This window comes from Charadrius vociferus, unplaced genomic scaffold (assembly GCF_000708025.1).
Source record: "Charadrius vociferus isolate BGI_N301 unplaced genomic scaffold, ASM70802v2 scaffold370, whole genome shotgun sequence".
In the NCBI taxonomy this organism is placed as follows: Eukaryota; Metazoa; Chordata; class Aves; order Charadriiformes; family Charadriidae; genus Charadrius; species Charadrius vociferus.
The window spans coordinates 1,665,851-1,689,729 of NW_009646744.1; the positions used below are offsets into that span (position 1 = coordinate 1,665,851).

The following is a 23,879-nucleotide window of genomic DNA, read 5'->3' on the forward strand; positions in this document are numbered from 1 at the left end:
GCTTGTGGAGGTGCAGGACGGCAGCCACAGTTGCCAGGGGACTTGGGTCATGAGACTCAACTCCTATCGCGTTCGCTAGAGGAGGAGGATAGATGGGACTGACATGTATGCTCCGGCGGCTGCCAAAGCAGCACTTAGCTTCCCGATGAAATTAGATTGATCTCCTCTGCAGCAATACACTGGAAGAGACACGGGAGCGGGGAAGACGGGCAATATTTACTCGAGGAGAAATCCCGGGCTGTGCAACAGAATGGAGGGGCAGGATTTGGGTTATGAAACTCCAGGGCAGTGCAAACGCAGCCTGGTGCAAACGCCTATATTGCGCTTCAGCGAACTGCTTTCTTTAAGGTGGTTTTTGTGATCCTGTTGCTAGGATTAAGCCTTTTGCATTGCAGCATGGAGAGTCTTTTGTTTGAGTTAAATTCAGACCTCTTGATATGTCACCTGACAGTCTTGTGGTTTTGGATGAATATGGCTCATTGCTATTATTAACCTGAGTTGGCAGCCGGGCACAACAGGAGTTTATAGGGATTTTGAAAAGTGGAACTGCTCGGGGGACAAAGATGCTTCCCAGGTACGGTCACAGCACAGTTCTTGAGATTATTTTAATTATTTGAAAGCTTAATATTTTCACTGTGATGAAAGTGTCTCTCTTCTAGAAACGTGAAGCTTTTAGAGGTTTTTTTTAATGATTCTTATAGTCTTATGTTAAATGGCACTCATGTATTTTTTTTCCCTGAATCGGTTCTGTTATAATTTTGCAAAGGGAAGTGCAGTCTACTTGAATAATGTAAAACATTGTGTTCAGTGCCAGTGAATTTAACTGAAAGGAACTGTGTCTTGTTTGTGTGTGTGTTTTTTTATTAAAACAGGTATTTCAGAAGAGCACAGAGCTTGTGTGTGTGCTTGTCTGTGCATATGTTTGCATGCATATATGTGCTTAAATCAGCTAAAAGCCGAGCAGGTACTTTTTGAAAGGACATATGTGAAGTAGTCCCAAAAATATTATATGAAATTACTAATACTAATTGCAAATTCTAAAGCTGTGTGAATTGCAAAGTTACTCAATATGCTACACGTCTTTTAACAAAACCTTCCAACTTACTTATTTTCAATATCACACTCCAGATTATGATTAATGTGTTGACTAGACTGAACCTAACTTGTATATATTACGTCTTTTTGCTTGTGGAAAGGCATCTGGCTCATGTATTGGGTTTTAGAGTATAAATTAGCTACCTTAATGAGAGCCAAGTGACTTGGTAGAAGAGAGAAAAAAATGAAAACAATCTAAAGTCAGCTTCATATACAGTTAAAGAATTGGACAGAGCCAAGGACCTTGGAAGCCAAGTGAAGTTTAAGTCCAAGTTTATTATACTGAGTGTGAAATATCTGGCTGACTGAAAATGTGCCTAGTGTACAATATGTGCTTAGTATAAGCAGCAGAAGTTTCCTGGGGCTCAAGTAGTGCAGCTATTCAAGGTGAGGATTGCTAAGCTGGTAACTGAATGAGACAGATTTATAGATGTAGCATGGAGCTGACCTCTACGGTGCTGCAGTGCCTGTGGACCTGTCGCCCTCCTTCAAGAAATAAAAAAGGGGGGGCTTGCAGTTTTTTAAAAGAGAAACATCATTTCCTTGTAGTGAACCTTAAAAATGTAACTGCTACAAGCAGTCACCCATCGTGAGTGGTCGTCCCTGAGATGGTCCACCATCTGTCAGTTCTTCCAAGCTACCCAGGGTGCAGGTCCGTTGACTTTTGTGAAACCCTGAGGTCAAAGTGATGGAGGGCAGCGTCACCCAAAGTGCTGGGTGAACTCCTTTCCAGTTGATCGTCATGGGCTCCCTCCATGGGCTTGGTCAAGTCACAAACGTCGGTTTTCTCTGCAGAATCAGCAGGCATTCACAAGTGTCACACAACCCTGCAGCGACCTCAACTCTTGTAAAGACAATTATCTTGCAGAATTTTTTCTAAGTATAGGCCGCGTGGTTTCTGTACTTTAGGGAGCTTCTTCCTCCTCACAGCCTTATGGTCATGTTATGTCACCAGCATTTAAATGGATTCTCTCACCGAAAACGCCAACTTTGCAAATCAGCGATGCAGTCTGGATCAGCCTTATCACAGGAATCTTGATAAAGTTCTTTGCCGCTTCAGGTGTTATTAACTAACCTGCCCATGCCTCTTTAAAAAAGCTCTGCTAATGGATGTTCTTCCAAAGCTGGAAGCAAACATTAGCATGTCATACATGGTGTTCTCATTGCTTCCAAATTAGTTGTGCTCTTTCAGAAAGGCCTATACAGCTGTCCTTGGACACTAATGGTCAAATAATAAGCGAATTGTTGAATTGCGGTAAGAAGGTATTAAAACGCATAGAGTACCCTCCTCTTGTGTCCTATATACTCAACTTTTGTTGTATCTTTTCAAAGCCAAAAGAAAAAAAATCCAGTAACACATAATAGAAATGTGCAGAGGAATTTGGGCAGGAGAAGGGAATCCCTTGTTGGAAAAAGCATCTCAGTCAGGGGTGAGACGTGAATGATACGATGGTTGGACTAGGAGAGGACCATTTGCCTTCTGCTTCTGTTCACCTTCCCTACCCCAAAGCAGGATCCTAAATACTACTGGGTTTATGTGTACAGGTGAGCGTGCTTTGATGTGAGTGTACATGTGAAACTTGGAGATAATCTCCATCTGAAATACCCCAATGTACTACGTGGAAGAGTCTCGTATTTATAATGTAAGCTCTTCAAGAGAGGGCTGGTCTTTCTGTTCAGCGCTTGTGTAGAAGTTAGTTGGGTTGAAGCACCGCCATAACAATGGGACACGAAGAGGATCGTGTGCAGGAGTTGGAGATAAGCCCTGGGAATCCCTATACCTCTGTTCTTATGCTCATCCTAACGGGAGTAAAGCAAGACAATTCCTTCCACGCGGAGCCCTGTGAGGAGGGCATGGGGCAAGACGGACCTGCCGTCTGCTCTGCCCTGGCTGTTCTGTCAGCCTTTTAAAAAGGTGCTAACATGAAAACCATGCAGAACAGATAAGCTAGCATAAACTATAAATATCATTTGCGTAGATGCATTTAAAAATAGTTGGAAGTGATTCACCACCAGGCAGTTTTTATAACTGTGGGTAACATGATGTAGGAAAACAATAGTTTGACTGATAGTTTCAACTTACTTTTTCAATGATTAGTCATATTCTGGTTTTGAGCAACTGTACTTTTTAGCAAACTGTTTTACAGTTCCTGCCTGTTCAATATCTTGATCAGTTTGCTTCAACTGCTTTTCTTTAAGACTTGTAAAATATCTGTGTTAATTATTAAAAGGTAATTAGATACTACCTAAGCTGTGTTAGTATGAAATTGTTTTAAAAGAAAAGTCTCAGGCAGGAGGAGAAACAGTATTAAACTAAACCCTGAATGTAGTGAAGAAGTGCTGTTAGTGGTGTAGTGGAAACAAGGAGGAAGGAATGTACTCACTTTCAATTACAGGGGAAAATATTGTATTTTAATTGGAGTGATAACAAAGGATTTCTGTGTCTGTCATTTCATCTATTAAAACTTGCATGGAGTGTAATAATACCAAATGAAAGCCGTTCAGTTGCCTCCTGCTGAGAAATGTCTGTGGCAGTAATAAACTCCAGGAGTTAGATACATGAGAAAATCCCTCCTTGGAGAAAATTTGGAGTTCTAGATTGCCATGCAACTTGCAGTAGAGATGTCAGGAAACATGTAATGGGTCTGTAAACATAAAGTACAAATAATACTCCTGGTGGCTGAATGTAAAAAAGGCAGGAAAACAAAACAGGCGAAAGACCGAGAAGAGCTGCACAATAGTAGGCCTTGAGCGTGAACATGAATTAAACTATCATTTTTCAGGCCTTGATTTCATTATTATTACTTTCTAATAATTTCATCATCATTCATGTGGAAGTTTGCCTTTCTGTCCCAAATAATTCCTTCCCCTTTGTGCTTTCTACCTGCATTATTAGCGTCGTGCAGGGCGGTTGGACCAGATGACCTCCAGAGGTCTTTTCCAACCTCAACCAGTCCATGAGATCTGGTTTTATGAGATATGTTTCTGAAGTATCCCACACAGCATTTATACATCAGTGATTTCTATGCCATTCTATTCCTATAGGTATTTCTGAACATCTCCTTCTAGAGGAATTACTGTTTGCGTAGTGGAAGTCTCCACAGGACTGGTGTCCTGCTCAGAAATAATTTGCTTTTCACTATCTCTTCTCTTGCTAAATGTGTGAACTCACAGCATTAACTGTGTGGCGAAGTGGCAAACGCTTCCACTGGTGCAAAGACTGTTGGGGTTTTCTTGATGGTGGTTTTTATGTTTGTTTGTTTGTTTGTTCTAGGTTTGCTTTTGTTTTTGTTTCTTTAAATATAATCAGTTTCAAGAAAAGATCAAAGAGTGGTAGACAGGTCACGCAGGAGAAAGTCCTCATTAAGAGAACCGTCATTTCCAGAGCAGCATGGCAGATGGAGACTCACCTTTCATTAACATTGCTAGAACATTTGATTCTACATCTCCTGGCTTTCCTATAAGAATCTCAACGAAACATCAGTTAAATGTCAAAGTTAGTTTCCATTTATAAACAGAACTAATTATATTCAGAAGATCTAGGTCAGTTTTCATCCGGCTGAAGAGCAGCACTGGAGTATTGCCCTGTTACATTTGTTTTGAGAACGTGCCCTGCATCTTGCACACAGGAATTTGTACGTTTCTGGGATAATCTATCCCGATATCAAGCTTAACGGTACTTTAAAACTGCTAACAACAACAGCAAAGCTACTCCGTATCCCGCTTCCTCCAGAAAAATGTGCCTCGCTGGGGGATGGGGGGGTGAGTCGGAGGTGCCAGTCTGCCTCTGTTTACTGTCTGTCTAGATGAACTTTCCCCCAGCTCTCTTAGAAGTTTCTTCTGGTTTGGGAAGTGGCCCGCTATTGCCGGGGAATGTTTTTGCAAGGCTGAAATGTGCTGAAGGACTCTATTATGTAACAGAGATAACGCTTATTTGGAATTATCACAAATTACGATGGATAATATCTATTAAATGCTTGTCTAGAGAAAGTTAAAATGTCATGTGAAGAAGCTGAGAAGTAAACAAGCTCTTGTTACCTTGATCAAATATGTTTCTGAGTACAGCAAGGGTTTTATATTTAGCTTTCTCTCCTCTTAGTGTGTAATCTGCTCTTGGAGCTTTTTATAAGTAGACTTTCCTAAGATCTGGAACAGCTACTGCCCTTCTTTGCCAGTAATTTCAAAGTCAAATATCAAAAGTACTAGGTAATGGAAGACACGCTTTTGTCTGAGTGTGAAGGAAATTCAAATGCGTTGCAAGGGTGGAGCAAGCGATAGCACCTTTTTGGCAAGCAACTCATTGTTATTGTCACACACTGTTTCTTTATAGGAACCAGACTGGCCTATCTGGAAACAAAACGAGTTTCCGGACTTCCACTGATTTCACTTAAATATAAGGAGATCATAGAATCAATCTATGAGTCTGTGGATTTTGTTCTCTTACATTTTCTGAAATGCAAGATGGGGGTCATTAGAAGAGGCCCCGGTAAATGTAAGCTCTGCTCCGAGTCTGTCACTGTGCTTGGTTTTTGGTAGAGGAATTGCTCAGTTTGCAGCCTGCCCTTCTTGTGGGCATGTCCTTCTGTGGACGATGCTTGGCTTTAGGTACCCAAACAGAGATGGCATGCGGCTCTTTGCCCCCAAACCTAGACATCAAGTTATTTCAGTTTCAAGTTGCTCAAGCTTTTTTCTTGTAATAAGTTGCTTTTGACATTTGTTGCACGCTATCTTCTCTGCAGCTTCTGTTTTTCTCTCCTGTTGCTAAATGGTGGGGCTGTGCAGATTAGGAAATGGATTTCCTCTCAAGAGACTGAGTAACTTTATGTCTTGGTGCTTAGTTTCACCTCGCTGGGATGACACTAGTTGTAAATCCTGTGAATCTGTATTGGACAGTCTTAAAACCTTCTGATAGGCAACCATGGCTTTGGTGATCAAATTGATTCTCTGCTGTGACCCATTAGAGAAGTTGGGTTACAAGTTGTCATTAGTGTACTGGTCACATAAAGCATGCGCATAGAGAAGGAAACCTTTTGGCTGGTGAATGAGAGGGACAGAAGAGAGGAAATTTTGCCATACTATTGGCATCTAGCGTGCCAGGTTTACTTTAATCCATATTATCCTTGGCGGGCATCTTTTTTTCTGAACTAAGCGTACAGTTCCTTCTGGTAAACTGGGAGCCTGTATCCTTCATTAATAGCTGGAAGTTCCAGGGCCTCGTTTCTCACTTCTTGGGGTTTCATGCTAATGCTGTTTGCCTAAAAGCCAAGGATAAGGAAGATAGAATTTCACTTGATCTAGGAAATGGCTCGTAACTAGCTGAAAGATGATTCCTGTTGGTTTCATGGATAGAGCAGGAGTCTTGTTTCCTATCTTCCAAGAACTGAGAAGGTATCAGTGAAAATGGATTCCCAAGCTCAAGGGCGACAATGCTTGCTGGGCTTTAAAGCGATGGCTGGCTTTTTAAAATGGAAATTTAAGATGGTGGCTACAAAGCAGCCTTAAAGGCAAGATTATGCAATGGTATTCAAGCCTGAGCCCTGCGAGTTCTCCCTTTGCAGAGCACCTCTGAAGGCAGTGGCACCAGGGAAGGCAGAGGCTCAGGAAAGCTCCTTTCCTTGTTACTGACTGCAAAACCAGTTTGGGAATAGGTGTGCTAGAAAAGGACTGCTGTGTGTGTTTTGCTGACCCATGCAGCAGCATGGCCTTGAATCACAGTGGCTTAAGTGGAGATTATTTCTAAGTCTGAATGTAGCGAGGACCTGAGTATATAGTCAGGACCAAGCTACACGTGGCTCTCTTCCCCAGCATCAAAGCATAGCAATTGGTATGAATGTTGTAGTTTATAATGGTGCAGTTAGTTCTATACATGTGTGTTACTACCACGTTTGTCAAACCTGAAAAAGGGTAGGAAAGGTACTTTGTGTTTTTCCAGCTGTGGAGTTCAGTGCTTTGCTGTCCCATGAGGCTGAAAACCCGTGACTGCAAATGCAGAACTTCTCTTAAGGGAGAGGCCAGTGTGAATATATACCTTTTTTCTTTTTGCGCTTGGTTTGTGAATGCTTTCAAGCTAGTGCTTGCAATGATGAGGGGCTCTTTTTTGTGTCTTTAAACACAAAAGCTGCGTTCTTCTATGACTTGGATTTCAAAAAGCTGGAACTTGAAGAAAACAATAAATATCACAAGACAGAGCACAAGAGCTAGTAATGCTGCGCACATCATTGTATACGGTTCTAGTGGATTGGTGCTGTTTATGCCAGTGTAATTTGGCAAGTGTATGGGAAAGAAAAAACAAAATCCTGTTCTGGCTACAGGATCAAAGGATTTGATGAAATGGCATTGCATTTGCTTGACTTCGTGTTTTAATAAAGTTGTATATACAGATCATTTAGAAAGAACAGTGTAATAAAGAGTTGTGGTAATTGATCCTTCTGCTCTTTTATTTTTTAATTAAAGCTGGCCTTTGCCGGAGTTTGACCCAAGTCAGATCCGACTGATTGTGTATCAGGACTGCGAAAGAAGAGGACGGAATGTCTTATTTGACTCTAGCGCTAAAAGAAAAATAGAGGATGTTTCAGTGTCGGTGAGTATTTTACTAATTTACATGGTTATAGTCTATATTTTTTAAAATGGCAAGATTGATAAATCACAAATGTTCTCTTTTATTCACATTAACATTTAAATGTCAGTTATATGCAGGGCTATATTTAAATGCCTGTTAAGTTGCAAATTATTCAGGCTTCAGTGATTTCACTCTTAACAGTTTTAAATACTATAGCGATCTCTTTATTCCTGGGCTTGTCTACTTTCTGCTGTTTCAGAGGGAAGGATTGCTGGGGAGGCTGGGCAGGCAGTACTGGGGGGCTGAGGCAGGGCATAAACTGGTATTTATGGATGTGCTTTTATGCCATGGTGGGGTCTGCATTCTTGATCACATGGTCCTCCCAGTCCTGTGTCCTCTTGTGTCCTGTTTGGTTAGCTTTTGCCAATCGTCGTTTCTATGCTTTGCTGACCGTTTTTTCACACAAAGTTACTTGAAAACTTTTCCTCTGTTTTTCCTTTTGGTATGGTCTGCATGGTGATCTATTAATTGAAACTGTAATGGATGCAGTCACATCAGGATACTTCCTTTTAAGGGCTCTGCCCAGAAGATTAATTTCTAGCCACAATGCTACTGTAAATGGTTCTTTGAGGTTGGACAACTTATTTTTCTGCTTTGAAACTCCTTTTCACCATCCCTAAAAACATTTACAAACCATTTTAAGCTCTGCAAGCAGAAAGCACTGTGTGAGCTGAAATTTATGATGCCGGTTACTTTTACCCGTAGGACCTACTAAGTTCTGTAAGCAGGAGTACACCAAACAACGTTCCCCCCAAGCCCTGGTTTTCCTGTTAGGTATTGGAGTACAGCCAGAAGATTCTTCAGGCAACTCTGTAAACTCTTCCAGCCTATTGCTGAATGCTGCCAGCCTGATGCTTCTCATCCTGGTCCTGCGTGATTCCTAGGTGCACATATCCTAACACCTGGGAGTCAGTTTGTGTCTCATCAGGCACTAACTCCCAGGCTTTTCCATCGCTTACTCTAGCACTTTTATAGCCATGAATCAAGATCCCAATTTCCTACTTCTTTTTGAGAATTTGTGAAGTAAAGCAAGTTCCACAAATGTTGAACAAAATGCATCTTTCTTTTTAATTTTGACTTGTTAGAATGGCTTTGTAAGTTCCTGCTTGTCTAGGTGCTCTTGCCAGGAAAACAGGCTTTTAAAGACAAGATATTTAGAAGTGGTTTATTGGTACGAATTGCTGGCTATGCTTATTACGATTACTTCATTAATTACAAAGTATGACCTCATTAATAAAAAATATGTTCTACAGTATAAATCCTCTTGCCATATTTCAATTGATTTCTTGAAAGCGTAAAAACCTCTTTAAGATCTGTACTTGCACAATGAACTTGGAAACTTCACTGGTTTGGTTTATTTCAGAAAGATCGTTGATTGTGGCGGCTCAACAGCAACAGACTAAATGGCTGATAATGAAGCTAATACGGTTCCATATTAATTCTCTCCTTTATTTTTCTTTGCTAAGGGTGAAGGGGGAGGGAAATAGCTGTATTCACCATTTCTATGAAATGAGTATGTGAGACTGGTGGAGGAACTGTTCCCAGGGTGTTTGAAATGCCCAGTACTTGTCTCTAGTAACCTGATAGATTTCTTCTTTTTTGTGGTAATAGGAGACATTGAAAGAGAATATATTGAAACATTTGCTTGCCTTGATATCTGCCTTCTGCAGCACTCAGATAATGTCATGTCAGGCAGAACTTCCCTTGTAAAACAAAACTTTGCAATAGCAGAAACATTATGCAGGTAAAAACGTGCAGAAGAGTCCTCGGCTCGGCTTGCTGCGAGCTTAGTGCAGGCTTGTACAGTTAGCAGTACATACTGGCCATTTTCAAGGAATTGCATTGTTTATTTTTCTTGCTCTTTATCATGATTTTCATTAACAGACACACCCTGCCTATACAAAGCCAGATCTTGGCTCTAAGCACATTCCAAGGCACTCTTGCCCTTTTGCAGCAAGACATGTGTGTAGGCTGGGCACTCTCCCTTCTGAAAGGGTATCTGTTCACCACCCCACAAAAGGCAATGCTTTCTGCATCTTCCCCCCCATTTCCTAACATGATTTATACCTCTGGATTTACAAATAACACTAAAGGAGAGATTTGAAGCGTGCCTACCAGTGGCCAGACTGTTCCAGTTGAAGTCTAATCAGAGAGGCTTTCAGTTTGCTTTATGTTGCTGTGCTCTTCAGTTCCCATTTTCTGTTGCTTTTGAGATGGGTAACAAAATTGTCTAATTGAAAGCAATTATAATTTAAGAGTTGTATGCCTGCAGCAAGGTGAGATATACTTTGCTCTATTTTATATATATAATCACGATGTATGCCAAGAATTGTGTGTGGTGGATCAAGTTTGAAGCTGGCTCGGTCATTTGAATTCTGTAAGGGAAGTTATGGTTATAAAATTTAAGGAGCATCAGAGCAAACTTTTCCAGACACAGATGTTTCAAGAAATAAAACAGTAGGCTCCAACTTTTTGATGAATGAAAACTGCAGAGTTTGTGCTCACACCAAGCTGGGCTCTAATTATTTAAGCATTACTAGGTTCACGTTATCCGTGAGTGAAATGTGACTATAACGCAAATAAGGATTTTGTGTTTTCATTGGGTATTAAATCAGCCTCTTCATGTCTTCAATAAAGCTAAATATTAGGGAAACGAGAATTGCAGGAGGGTATTGCACAGAGACAGAGAGAAGGCAGCTGAGAGTTTGCAGTATGGCCATTAAAATATTTTAATTGTGCAGGAGAAAGTGATGTTTTCCCTGGGTCTTGCTAGAGTTAAACTTGGCGAGCAAAGCCGAGAAGCAGTCTGGTGACTCGGAGGGCTGGCGGCTGCCGCACCGGGAATGTTGGCCGAAGGCTGTGCCAGGCGTTTCCACCGAGGCCAGGCGGAGATCTGCCTTGGGCAGCTGTGGGCACTTGGCATGGGGGGAGGCAGAGAGATCCCCTTTGTGAGTCCTATACCTTTTTTGGTGCTAAGCAGGAGAGGTTCTTCCCTGGCTTTCCAGGGGATGGGCTATTGATCAGCCGGGCTCTCAAAGCAGAGCCAAAAGGCTGCTGCCTCACGAGCATCCAAAAATTGGGCAGCTTCCCTGTCTGAGTTCTGCCAGGGTATCCCAGAAGAGAGCAGCTGCCCTTTCCAGCCTGGTGACACTAGGTCATGAGCAAATGTATCAGACCAGGCATTTGCATATTGAGTATACCAGGGCACTGTGGTATACGAGAAGTAGACGTTACTGACGCCTTTACTGAACAGCCTCAGTCCACACCCAAACATCCACATCCCTTGGGTTTTGGGGTATCAAACTACTTCTACGGGCAAGCTCATGGGTTTGATCCACTGTCTCGTCTAAAAAGTTATTTCAGAGTTTGTTCCTCATACTAATAAGGGTCTCCTTTCTAATGAGACTGTATTACTTGATTTGCAGGTGATAGTGTTAGGACCTATGACTGATTTCTACCAGTAGACTCGTTTCTGTGCTTGTCTGCTCCTTTTCCTCTAACACCTCCCCGCCTGCTTTCCGCTGGCGCGTACCACCAGCCCCGCTCACTCCCTGTGTGGTGCCACGCGAGGTCCCGCACACATCCACCCCGTTGGGTTGTACTGAGTTTCCAAGCCAGGAGCTGTGTGTAAACACAGGTATACTCCTCCAAGAGCCGTGATACCAGGCCTGGTTTGAATTTCAAATCAAGCATGACAAGCAGCTCCTTTTCCTTTTCAAGGTGCAGAGGCCAGGTGGCCTGGCCGGTGCGGAGCTTTCAGCCTTGGCTCTGCCTTCCCTGACCCCTCTGTGCTTGGCTTCTCAACCTTGACACCGCATTCATGCTAACCTTACGCAGAGACTGTGTTGCATTTTACTGTGCTGCTGCTGTTGTGCGGCACATGCGTTATGTTGCTGTAAATGTCGGTGTGCAAAGGCCAGCTGAAGTATGAGGAATTTTCCTCCAAGGGCTGGCAATTGACTGGGATAAGGGTGCCACAGAAATGGTGCCACGAGGGAGAAGTGAGGAGTAAACCGAAGAAGAAGCTGGGAAGGGGAACCTTGCATCAGAGCTTTCCTCGGGGCAGGCTGAAGGATTTCAGGGTTAGCGATCTCGTTTAACTGCTTGTTCTCCTTTTTATGTTGTCCTCTGGTGACTTATGACAAGACAGCGTTTGCCATTAGGGATTTGAGTGAAGAGAGGTGCTTATGGGCATGTAAGAACCTAAAAGATTCCTACATCTAAAGATCAGCCTAGAGGAAGGCGTGGAGTCCGGGGAGGAAGAAGAAGGGGTGTCAAGGGACCACGAGGAAGAGGAGGGAGGAAAAAAAGCAAGAGCCAAACTGTGCACTGTGCTGAGCAGGGATCTGGAGTTTGGGTGGTTTGGTTGGGAAGGGGAAAGACAAAGAATCAAACGAGGGCAGTGACTTGTTCCCGGGAGCCGGAGGTAGAAGAGGGTTTTCAGAAGCAGGGTTTGCTTTGCTTTTTTGAAGAAGCGAAAGGTAAAGAGTGGTCCGGGCTGCAGAATTTGAGATCTCAAGGTGCAACAGTGGACTTGGATTTGGGGAGCAAAAAGTTCACTTTTGCCGTGTAACCTAGTCGTCTTTCTCTTTGGGATAATTTAACTGAAAGGTCATATGATATTTGATCTCCTACTGTGGCAATTTCTTTCACTCCAAATGTCATATTTATCCCAAAGTAGAAAAAAGGCATGCTGTTTTAAACAAGCCAGGATTAGCCACGTGTTCTAATATACTTCAGCACTGGATAAATGTTGAACAGCAAATTGCTTTGAGGGATTAGTAATTGGATAGTGAGCCTTTTGCTTTTAGGTGAGTTGTGTGAAATGGAGACTCTGGTCTCTGTCTGGCTCTCGGTGGACAGGTTTCCAGTGAGCCAGGCTGAGCAGCCAGATAAAGATGCCAGCTGCATGCAGAGACTGAGTCCCAGCTTCTTAGCGCTGCTTATTCTCTCGAAACAGAAATGGAAGAATACTAGTGGAGTGGGGGAGCCTAGGCTTGTCTTTGCTTCTTTCACTGACTTCCGAGTAATAGAGGAACTCGACAACTCTGAAAATAAAGGGAGAATGTAGCACTCGACATCTGCATTTTAAAAAAGACACCTGGATTTTTATAGCAGCACTTGAAGGGAAGGAATGAATGCCGGTTCAAGTTACTGCCATGTCCTAGGTGGATGCATGCATTTAATTACACATTCAGACCAACACATATTAATAAAGCAAAAGACTTAATTTATCTATTTTGGAATAATATTTCATCTTTGCTGAGTAACCTCCTCTAGAAATGAGGTACAGAGGTCTCAAAGAATGGCAGCTTTACTGGGTGTATAGATTTCTCTATCACTACCACCCCAGTGGTATTTGAGCACCTGCTGTTTCAGAGAGGTAGCAAAGAGTAAAGCATACGATGACATTTCTGTTCTGTCACTCGCAGCCCTAACACACATGCACACAGTCTGGATTTAGTTCAACACACCAGGCTCCTTTCAACTGTCTTATTATCCCCAAACCAAAACTTTCCCAGCAGAAATTGCTCTTCCTGTGCACAGCACTGGGCACGTTCTTTCCACTTACTGAGGAATTTATAGACCTTGTGGCAAAGAGGTAAAGGTCTTTGCTGATAGAGGTGGAGAAAAGAGATTCCAGAAGCAGAACTGTAGAAGAAAACTACTTTGTACCCTGTTGTACTATAAAGACATTTTACTCTAAGTTATCTTCAGTACTATCGGATAGGTCTCCAAGACTTTCAGCAAATGATGACCTCTAACATCAGAACTGTGACTGCCAGGAAGTCTTTGGAGCTGGGCGGTATCTGCAGCGAGCTGGCAGGAACAGAACAAAGAGTGTGACCACAGCAGGGAGAGCAGCGTGGCAGCCAGGAGTGGCAGCTGCCCGCGGCATCCTTCCAGCAGATGTTCTGCTCTCCAGCAAAAGTGAGCATTTCGCAGGACTCCAGCAGCACTTTGCCTAGTGATCTGATCGGTTGCAGCTTTGTCTGTTTGGAAAGAAAATGCATAACTTTGAATCTTTCACTTCTACAGTTCTTAAATAATTAGGTTATCTTTTTATTTTTGGAAACCTGGCTTGAATATCTTTGGAATAGTATATTGGGATGCAAGTAATCCCACTCCTTTGATGCACGGTATCGTGAAATTTGTACCATCTAAAATGACATTGACATTTGGAGTCAGAAACTGAAGAGGAGAGGGGCATTGCAGGTACTTGATGTCATTGTCCAGCAGTCTATACTTAAGCACACGCTAAGTTTGTAAAAGAGCAAACACCAAAATTCATCACTGATGTGCATTTTAGGAGGGATTTACTGTTCACAAGGTTCTGAAAAGTGGGATCTGAAAGATCCTGACCTCCTTTACAGACTCCTTGCAGGAGTCTTGGTTCATTAAACTCCACTGCAAAGACCAAACAGCCATTTTCCTGGTTTGCTATTCAAATTCGGCACTTATTACTTCAAGATACCAGACTCCCCAATGGGTCTGGGGAACGCTGCTGTGCAGAAAAATGCAGTCATAGTGAGAAGAAATTATTTAAAAGTGAGTAATTTGCAAACTTAACCTGTTTTTTTTAAGGCACAAAAATTTTTTTCACCTGTAGAAATGCCTTTACTGGCTTTACGGTCTCGAGGAAGCTTAGTTATAGTTGTAACTTTTTAGAAGGAACTTTCAACATCTGATGGAAAATGCAAGCTGAAATGTGGTTCGCCTGCAAAAGCTTCTGTAACCCTGTGGATTTTATGTGGTTTTATCACATGATGCTTGCCTAGCCTAGGACATTGTTGTTTGTGTCAGAGATAAAATGCAATTCTAGTTCACGAGTTCCTACTGAAGTCATATGATGATCATTCACGTGTTCCAGCCATTGTGTACTGTGCTCAAGCCGCAGATACTAGCAATTAGCAAATCTACATATTGCATGAATTCAACGTACTCGCCGCGATGTTGTAATGAGAGGATACTACTATGGGAGGCTGTATATGTCAGTAAAGCGCAGGACTCAGCAGCTAGCGAAGGCTTCCTTCCCCTCTGCCACAGAATTACTGATTTGTCTGCACATTTTTCCTTAAGGCGTTCTGCGGCAGCAGCTCTCTAACGGGAGCAGCAGTGCAGACTGCTGCGTGGAGCTCGATAATCCCTGACATTTTCTGCTGTTTTGCTAAATCTCGCCCACAGTTAGGGCCAAAAAAAAAAAAAAAAAGTCACCTGTCCCTACTTCTGGGTGAGATTTAGCCAAAAAAAAAAAAAAAAAAGAAAAGTAACCTGCCCAGCTTAGGACAGAGACATGGGATTCCCATCCTGTCCCTCATCAAAATCCCTCCACAGCAGTGTGGGCAGTCGCCTTTTTGTCCAGTTGTTGCTGATTATTGAGCGGAGTCATGAAGTTATCACCCTGTGCCTCGGGTATTTCACACTTTTCTTTATGCGTTTTCCTTTTTTTTTGGTAGCTATTAAAGATTGAGACATACTTACGGTTTTGAATGAAGGGGGAGCTTGTGATGTCCAGAGATGAAGTGTGACAGCACTTCTGTATTTCCATCTGTCCCTTGAACCGTGTTGCTTTCAGTAGGGTTTGCTTCCAGCCTGCTCTTACTGGTTTGGTGATTGTGTAGGAAATGTTAATTAAGAAAGTCTTAGGACCGAGTTAGTGTGTCATTTTGAGCAGTGTAGACTATTTTTGTCTCCTAGCACTGCCCACTAGCAAATGTAAATAATGTCAACCTTACGTGAGTGGAAGTGTAGTGAGTATATGAAAAGTACGTTGAGATCTTTAGGTGAAGAGGGTTGCCTAATGCTAGTGTAAACAGCATTAACTACCGCAGCTGCCGATTCTGCTCAGGATACTGAGATTCACAGGGGAAATCACAAGTGTTTATAAATAGTGAACAAAATAGTAGTGGAGCATCTCTGGTGCCAGTGATGGATGATACTGCATGTGTAGAGCAGACAGAGATCCTGCCCATCCTGTATGTCAGTTCCAGCTCCATCTGAGCCCTCTTAACTTCTTTTTTTGCTATGTTTTCTCTCTGAATCTCTATCAGAAATTACCATTTCTCCATTGTTTTTGAAACTTTTTGTGGTTTCTCTGTAACACTGACTGTTTTTCAGCTTTGTCCATCTTCAGCCTCACAATTGCCTTGTACTGAAAACAAGAGGAACGTGTTACCCCTGTGCCACTCTTTAAAAGAGACCAGGGGACTTAGACACAGCTAGGGAGAGATCTAGGTATCTTTTCTTTCCACCTGTCCTTGTAACATGCATCTCTCTTGAATTCTGTGGTGTTCTTGCTTGATTATTCCTAATTAGTGTGTTTTCCTGTACATCATGAACTGTTCCTTGTCGTGATCTGGCCGGTGTCGTTGCTCTGGAGGGCTGTGCCCATCACACTGCAGTGTCACCTCCGCCCCAGTGGGCATGGGGAGCGAGATGGAGACAGATGCAGCCTATTGTTGCCATCCTTCTCTTGAGCGCTTTGGTACTATCCTTTCTCCTAATCCTGGGTCTAAAAAAGTAATTTGTAAAGCTTTAGAGACGAATGGCTGCTTAGGAAAATGGAGTTGGAGTGGCCTGTTAGCTCCTGGCTAAGTGGAAGTAGAACAGCTCAGCTTACGTCCATGCAGCCAGGCTGCAAGAGACACTAATAAATATTCTGTTAGCTGCTTTCCTGGAGCGTATATCTTTCAGCTGTTAAATATCTCACCTGTAAGTACAATGCTGCTAAACAGTGATTTCAGGGTGTGGGTCTTAGCATGTCACATCTGTTGTTGTATGTATTTCAGAAACTCTGCAGCGATGCTCAGGTGAGAGTTTTTGGGAAATGTTGCCAACTGAAGCCTGGAGGAGACAGCTCTTCTTCCTTGGATAGTTCAATCAACTCATCATCTTCTTTCTCTGATCCAAAAGAACAATGCCCAAAATACCAGGTGAGTCAGTCTTCCTTTTTTGCATAACCCATGTCAAATACTACTGGCAGGTGAGGTCCTGAATGTTTTAAAATTCTTGAAATTAGAGGCTGGCAGTGGAGAGCGGTTTTCAGTCAAAATCAGACTTTGGTTCTGAGTCAGTAATGTTTAATTTTGTAGCTTGGGTTTGAGCAAGTCTAAAAGCAACCAGCTGGTTCTCTCAGGATGTGTCTTGAATGGCAGTGATTTCTCCAGGACATTTGTTCTGTCTTATGATCTGGGTGATAACACGTTCGGTACGATCAGACTTGGCACAAATACCTTACCTTTGTATAGATGAGGTAGTTTATTTTACTTTATTGCTAAATGCCAGGGAAATAACAGAGAAAGGCGCTATCCGTAGGGATAGTTCAGCTTTATAACAAGGGATTTGGTGCACTTGAGTTACATTTTACATAAGAGATTTTGGCCATGAGAGTAGCTACAGTCATCTGACACGGATATATTTCTGTCATCTCTCCTTCCATGGATCACAAGTGTTTTATATTAAGCCACCCTAAAATAGAACTAAGCTCTTCCACTCTTTGTAATGAAGTAATTGTGTGTTTGAGGGAAGCTGCTATCTCCACAACCTATTCTGAAGTACAGTACTACTGATGTCTTAATCTACCGTAGATATAAATGAAGAACCTTTCAGTGCTGACTTTCCCACTGTCGCGTTAGCTCTTGCTATATTTGGCGAGCTGCGTATTCTTGTTTTCTCTTTCTCGTCACACTCTTTTCCACAGCTTTAGTAAGGTGGCTGAAGATCTGTTTTCCATTCCTCCCTTCCTGGAAGGGCATTTAGCTGTGGTTATGAAAGGAAGAGACATTTCTGTCAGCAGCTTCCTTCCAGCACAAAATAACCTCCTTCGTGCATTGTGTGACCAAGAAAAATGATGCCCCCCACTATCCAGAAATTGTCTGTCCTACTGGGCAGGCTGCATGCAAACAATGGTCAACGTTATTAAAGGAAATTAATGTTAGTGGTTGGCATGAGAGTGCATTTTAAAGCTGTGGAAAGTTTTCCCTTTTAAGTCCCCACTTCTTCATGCGTATCACTTAGTCAAAGTCTTACTGAGTTGAACTGAAGCGATGTGTGGCTATGTGACCGGCTCAGAAAGCGTGCGCGAAACTTTCAGCTTAAGTTGCTCTCTTCCACAGCGTATTTGTTGTAAACAATCTACTGCATTCCCCAGACTCCTTCCAGGCTTCCCCAGCAAGTGAGCAGAGAGCCGTAAATACAAGAGTTTTTACTGCACCATAAAATTTTGTATCATGTATGCAGAAGGGCCGGAGTAAGTTAGTCCAGACATCAGTCAGCCTGGCATTTCCTATCTTGTAACTGCTGTGTCTGGTAACCTCAGAAGTTACTTGGTGTATTTGCGGTATTTATAAGTTCTTTTGTTTGTTTGTTTTTTTAAGCTATAAAATGGAAGTCCAAATAATACGATGCTATAGGACTTTTTAAATAGTTCTTTATGTTTCCTTGTTTAAATACGCTTTGACTGTATATGAGCAACTTTAATTGCAAGGTGAAATACAGGCTTTTGTTCCAGGCTTCCATATTTTAATTATGTCCTATCCAGATCCCTCACAAATGTGATTAGAATCCATTAAGGTGAAGCTGAATATGGTTCTAACCTTTCCCACAATTATTTGCACGGTATGACACTAGTGTTACCTCTCTACCTGCTTGTTAGTGGAGTCAGGACTGAAAGTCTTTCTGATTTGTTGATCACAACATTTGACATTTACTTCTGTACTGCGTTTTTAATTTACGTATGGACTTATTGATAGGACAATATGTACAGTAAGTGGAATATTAAATGCGGTAAATATATTCAGAAATGTAATTTCCAAATCATGCAAATTTTACTACCTCTAATATGCTAATGTGCAATAACAAACACTTGTGGGTATTTTATGTTCAGTTTTTATGTGAGCTCGTAAATATGACCTAGGGAATTGGTTTGTGTCCAAGCTGTCAGTGCCAGAGTTTGTGCCCTTTTTGCCAGATGCTCCTTGACTATTTTTTGTTTGAGTTTTTAATATTTAACCCCTTTCCTCAGTTGAGCGCACTCTACTTTGGTCTTGGGTGACCTTAATTTTGCAGCATTAAAGGCCCAAAGAGTTGAGCTGTAGCAGTGTTTCCATATTAAATGCATTAAATACATGCATCTTCTGTTATGCATGGTAAAATTATTGTTATTAAGTGTAGATGAAATGCCAGGCTGAAACAGCCATGGGTGCATCTTATCATGCTCTTTGCCTTCAGCATTGCTTGTCTCTGTCTTTCAGAGGAAAGGGAAACCCCTATAATTAAATTTGAAAGCAGCTGATTTTCACTTGCTTTTTTTAATTTGGTTGCTTGACAAAGAAAATCAATACTTTAAGATAAAGTATTTTCCCTCAGCTTTAGAATTAGATTTTCACAACAGCAGAAAGTTGAAACCAAAACCAGCCATCAAGGGCTTGACATTTATTGAGAATGAGTCCTTCAATTGGAGATCTGCAACAGATTTAAAAGAACAATCATAACATTTGGCTGTAGTAATTTTCAGTGTTCTTACTTCAAGGTTTCCTGATGCTGGCAAACCTATTATTTCCTAGGGCCATTAACATCTATGCTTATGTTTCCTTGGAGCTGCTGGGTCATACTGGCTGATTTTAAAGTCTAGTTTTTCCAGTACTGCCTACAGAGCACCTAGGCAGTGTGATATCCTGGGAGGTAAGGATGGAAATTTCTCTGAGACACAGCCAATGATCAGATTTTGCCCCGTCGTATGAACACTAGCAAACCTTGCAATTGTATCCTCGTTTTTATAACTGTGGTTGCTACTTTAAGTCACCCCCTATCTTTCTTGCACTGATAGCAGATTTCAGAGGTTAATAGTATGTCTGTTAAAGTACCATCATCTTAATTGAGAGTGCTTGAGAAGAGCTAAAAATTGAGAAGTGTTATAAGTGTGTTGCCTTTTGGCTGATTAGCATTTCCTTGTTCCTGCCCTTGCTCTGCGGGCTAGCATGAGCAGAAACGTCAAGCGGTCATTTTCATATCACTCCGAACTGCTGGTAGGAATCCGTGGTGTGGACACCCTGTCCTTGGTTGCGCCCTGAGCTCACTGTCTGACGCTGGGGAAAATATTTAGATATATTCCAAGCCTGTGTAGGAATCCGGGTGAGGATCCTGGTTGCTCAGAGCTTGGGTAAGGGATATGGAGATGTGGCACTTAGCATTTTCCGAGCACAAGGTTATTTTGGTGACTGGTTTTAGGGACCTTTTGGAAGGATTACTCCAAGGAAGGAGTTATTAGTTATCATGCACTTCAAAGGAAATGTACTGCTGTCTTGCACAGTAAAAAAGTACTGCACCTATGAACTCTGTGAGTGATCATGATATTTTAAAATACTCAGGGCAAGGTACAAATGGAGAACCAGCATTAATATTCTGCTAGCCTAGAGAGAAACAGCCTTGGATAAAGGGACAGTAATCTCAGTCATTGAAAGTATACAAATAAGATGACTGTCAGCTGAGCAGTCGTCTCCAGTTGATTGCCCGGCGTAACTTTTTAATTTTAGGTTTTTGTTTGCAGGATGTGATCTACCCTGTGATGCAGCATAGGGACGTTCCTCCTTTGTATTTAGCTGGTATGCCTTACAGCAAGCTCTCACCAACTGAGAAGCAGGAATTGCACAACCTAAAACTGGCATCGTGATGCTACAGCTCTTTGCTGGTACCATCACAGGAGCAGAAGGGAAAGAGGCATCAAATATAAAATACCATCTATAGATAAGTTATGAATCAGTCTTTGTCAAGAATGCACTGGTTCAGCAAAGTGTGTTATCACACTCTTAAAACTTTTTAGTCCCCTGACTCAGCGTCATTTGAATCTGCTTCCCCTCACCCTCTGTAGATGAGTTAGGTTTGTTGGATGATTTTAGCGGTTTAGCTCACAGCCAATGTGAAGACCACTTTCTATGCTAGCGTTATCTTTACTGAACTGCGCAACTTAGCGTGTTCAGCAGTGTTATAGCAAGATACTTTGCATGTTTATCTTTTCAATACAGAATGTCTTCCTTAGTTGTATGCTGCCTTAATAGAAGTGTGCTTATAAAAGGCTTAAAAACAAATATTGGTGGGGTTTTTTGCAGGGTTCTCGGTGCTCCTCAGATGCTAACATGCTTGGAGAGATGATGTTTGGCTCTGTGGCCATGAGCTACAAGGGCTCCACATTGAAAATTCATCAGATCCGGTAAGATTAATTTTTTACTGCTGGTCTTTTTAGAAGACTTACTCCTTAGTGCTAATATGTAATGAATTGAATGCCACAAGTGCAGAGTAGAAGGAATTTCTGGGTTGGCTTTAAAGTTGGTCTGATGTCACTTTTGACACCAAGGGCTGTTATGTCGTGATTAGGTCTATAAAATCTGGAGGGTTGTGAAATGGAAAGCAAAGCTTGTCTTGGCACTGTATTTCTGAGTGACATCTTCCTTTTTGTCCTCTAGCTCACCTCCTCAGCTCATGCTCAGCAAAGTCTTCACAGCTCGCACTGGAAGCAGCATCTACGGAAGTCTCAATACGTGAGTCCATTACAAATTGTACCTGTTGCACATAAGCAGATGAGCGTGAAGACCACAGGACTTTTTTTGGACCTTCCAGATTCTCTAGAAAAATAACTTCTTGTTCTCTGATCTGTTACATCCTGTCACTAGAGTCCTCACCTTTCCCTCGTGGGTGTCTTCACCTCAGTTTGCCTTAGGCAAATGAATGAACCATTCCTTTAATGCTGATATGGTGAAGCTTGATATTTTAAGGTACAAAAGTACCTGCAACCATCGAAGGAGAAGGAATGAGGACAAAACACTGGAGTTGGGGAATTCAGTCCTAGACGAAGAAAAAGGTGTTACAAAAACATCTGGCTTCAGAGGGTTCCACGTTTAGTTTTCTGTGTATTAATTGACCCACCTGAGGATGTGGCTTAGGCTATGAAAGCTTTTTCTAGTGGAAGTCTGCAGTCTTATCCTGTCCGTTTGAGCTATTATGAAATAACACTACTGAAATGCAAATCACTGGTTTTATTGTATGTTTATGTTTGTTACAGGTTGCAGGACAGTCTTGAGTTCATTAATCAAGACAGCAATACATTAAAGCCTGACCACAGTACAATTATGAATGGACTTCTTGGGAATATAGGTAAGGACAAACAGATTTTATTTCCTGGTCTCTTTGACTGAGTAATCATAGAATCTAGAGTATGAAACTCTTCTAAATAGAATCATTTTTTTTTTTTTTTAAAAAGGCAAGCTAAAGACATAACATAAAATTAATGTCGGTGGGGTTTGGAGAAGAATAAGTCAAACAGTTCAAGGAATTAGCAGTGGTTCAATATATACAGCTGTATATGTGTATAAAAAATACATAATAGAAATATTTAGATACACTTAAGTTCAAACTCAGAAAATGTTGGAAAATAACAGTCTGTAGAACCTTCTAAGCAGCATATCTCCAATCAGGCAGGATTGATTCTGCCTGGCTCAGTTCCCCGGTTTTATTTTCGTTAATAATTTTCATTCTGTTCTGTACTCTGGCCACCTGAGCACGTGTGGCCGTGTGTTTCGTACTAGTCTAAGTTAACCTTGCACAGTTGTGGAGGCGGTTTTGATCAGATTAGACAGAATATCCTTTTGTTCTCTCCTCCTTCTCTCTTTGCCTGATGGTGGAAGCTACGGGGTCTTGAAAAACCATCTGGCATCTTTGGTTCTCAGCCTTTGTGGAAGTGCTGTGGGTGACGGCTCCCTGAACATCAGATAGCAGAATGAGGGGAAGGTCTTGGCTTTTCCCCTTGGGGACAGTAGAGCTGATAGTAAAGATACTGTACTTCAGTGCTTGGTTGTCCCGTGTGGCAGCCTGATGAGCTCTTCACCATGTCCTCCCTTTCCCTTGGTATAGATCGTTGACTTTCCAAGCAAATGTCTGTTGTAGTAGGTGGAATAAAGGGCTTCTTTTTATGTTTGCTTTCCAGAATATTGCTGTATGTAAAATACACTTTTTAGGGTTGGAAGTAAGGAGTGAATTTGATGACTTTGATACTCTACCTGGGTTTCTGGATTTGACGTGGTCCTAATTCTTGTTGGGTGTGTTTTCTTCTCTCGTTCATGCTGGCTTGGAGAAGACTACACCTAAGCATGGGCTTAAATGCTTTTCAGGCTCAAAAGCTGTACGCTTCATTAAAATCATTCCCAGTAGTCCATTTATAAGGGAAGCCAATTAAAACCATAAGAACTATTATCTATTAAATGCTTCCTGAATTTACTAAGTCAGGGAAGTTAAAAAGATGCATTTTTCTTAATATTCAGTGTTCCTTTCAGACTTCAATTGTGATTTTTCACAGTGTACGACTGAATGAGGTGCCTGATCTAACAGAGAGGAACTCACTTCATCTACTTCTAGGGTTTTGCTGTGGTTTGCACTCGGCAAAAGTTTGTTGTATCACCAGTGTGGTCTAAACTGCAAGTTCAAATTCAGATAATGCGACTATTAGGTGGGGACTCAATATGATTTAGGTGTAGCCAGTGCCACATGTTCAGCCACACGTTCATCTGTGTCTGGCTCTGCGGTGAGGGTGACTTTTGCCACCGAGCGGAAAGGGTGACTGCCCCCAGAGCTGGCCAGGAGGTGTAGGCACCTCTGTGCAAGGGCGTGCAACAAGAAGTGAGAAGACTGCCTGCTAGAAGAGGATGCTGAAACTTTCTTTGTTATTGAGCTGCACAAGTTTTCAGTCGGTTTGACAGTGTTTGTTTACAGTTCCCGTTTCAGCGCCGGGGGAACCATGGGTAAAGTAGGTAAAGAAGTTAATCTGTAACTGCAGCGTTTCTCACAACTGTGTTCAATAGCAAAGACTGCTCCTGACTCACTGGCTCTCGCCGGGCTGTGACAGGAGAAGGGCCTATGTGTTTTGGTTGGGAACTATTTACAAGCTGCTTCTTTTAGATATGCTGATTTAAAAAAAAAAAAAGAAAGCAGCGCTGGTCATGTCCTTTGCTTTAATGAGTGAAGACCTACGAGAATGGAAGGGAGCTTTGTTGAGGTGCAGCCTTCATGTTTTGCATAATCAGAAAGCTCTGAGTGAGGAGTAGCTTCAAATTCAGGAGAGGGACTGGCAATTAACTCATTAAAACTACCCATGCATTTTTCCTGGCTCTGTGTGCAG

The 23,879-nt window shown here is 42.0% G+C and overlaps 1 protein-coding gene across 1 annotated transcript in view; it reads left to right on the forward strand.

Annotated features, from left to right (window-relative positions):
• Positions 1 to 563: 563 nt before the first annotated feature.
• The window catches only part of FNIP1 (folliculin interacting protein 1), a 43,121-nt gene continuing 19,805 nt past the window's right edge, over positions 564 to 23,879 (forward strand). Inside the window, exons 1-6 of the mRNA XM_009890817.1 lie at positions 564 to 574; positions 7,549 to 7,675; positions 16,504 to 16,647; positions 20,821 to 20,921; positions 21,175 to 21,249; positions 21,771 to 21,862. Coding sequence (XP_009889119.1) covers positions 564 to 574; positions 7,549 to 7,675; positions 16,504 to 16,647; positions 20,821 to 20,921; positions 21,175 to 21,249; positions 21,771 to 21,862 — 550 coding nt within the window. The remainder of the gene's footprint in view (positions 575 to 7,548; positions 7,676 to 16,503; positions 16,648 to 20,820; positions 20,922 to 21,174; positions 21,250 to 21,770; positions 21,863 to 23,879) is intronic.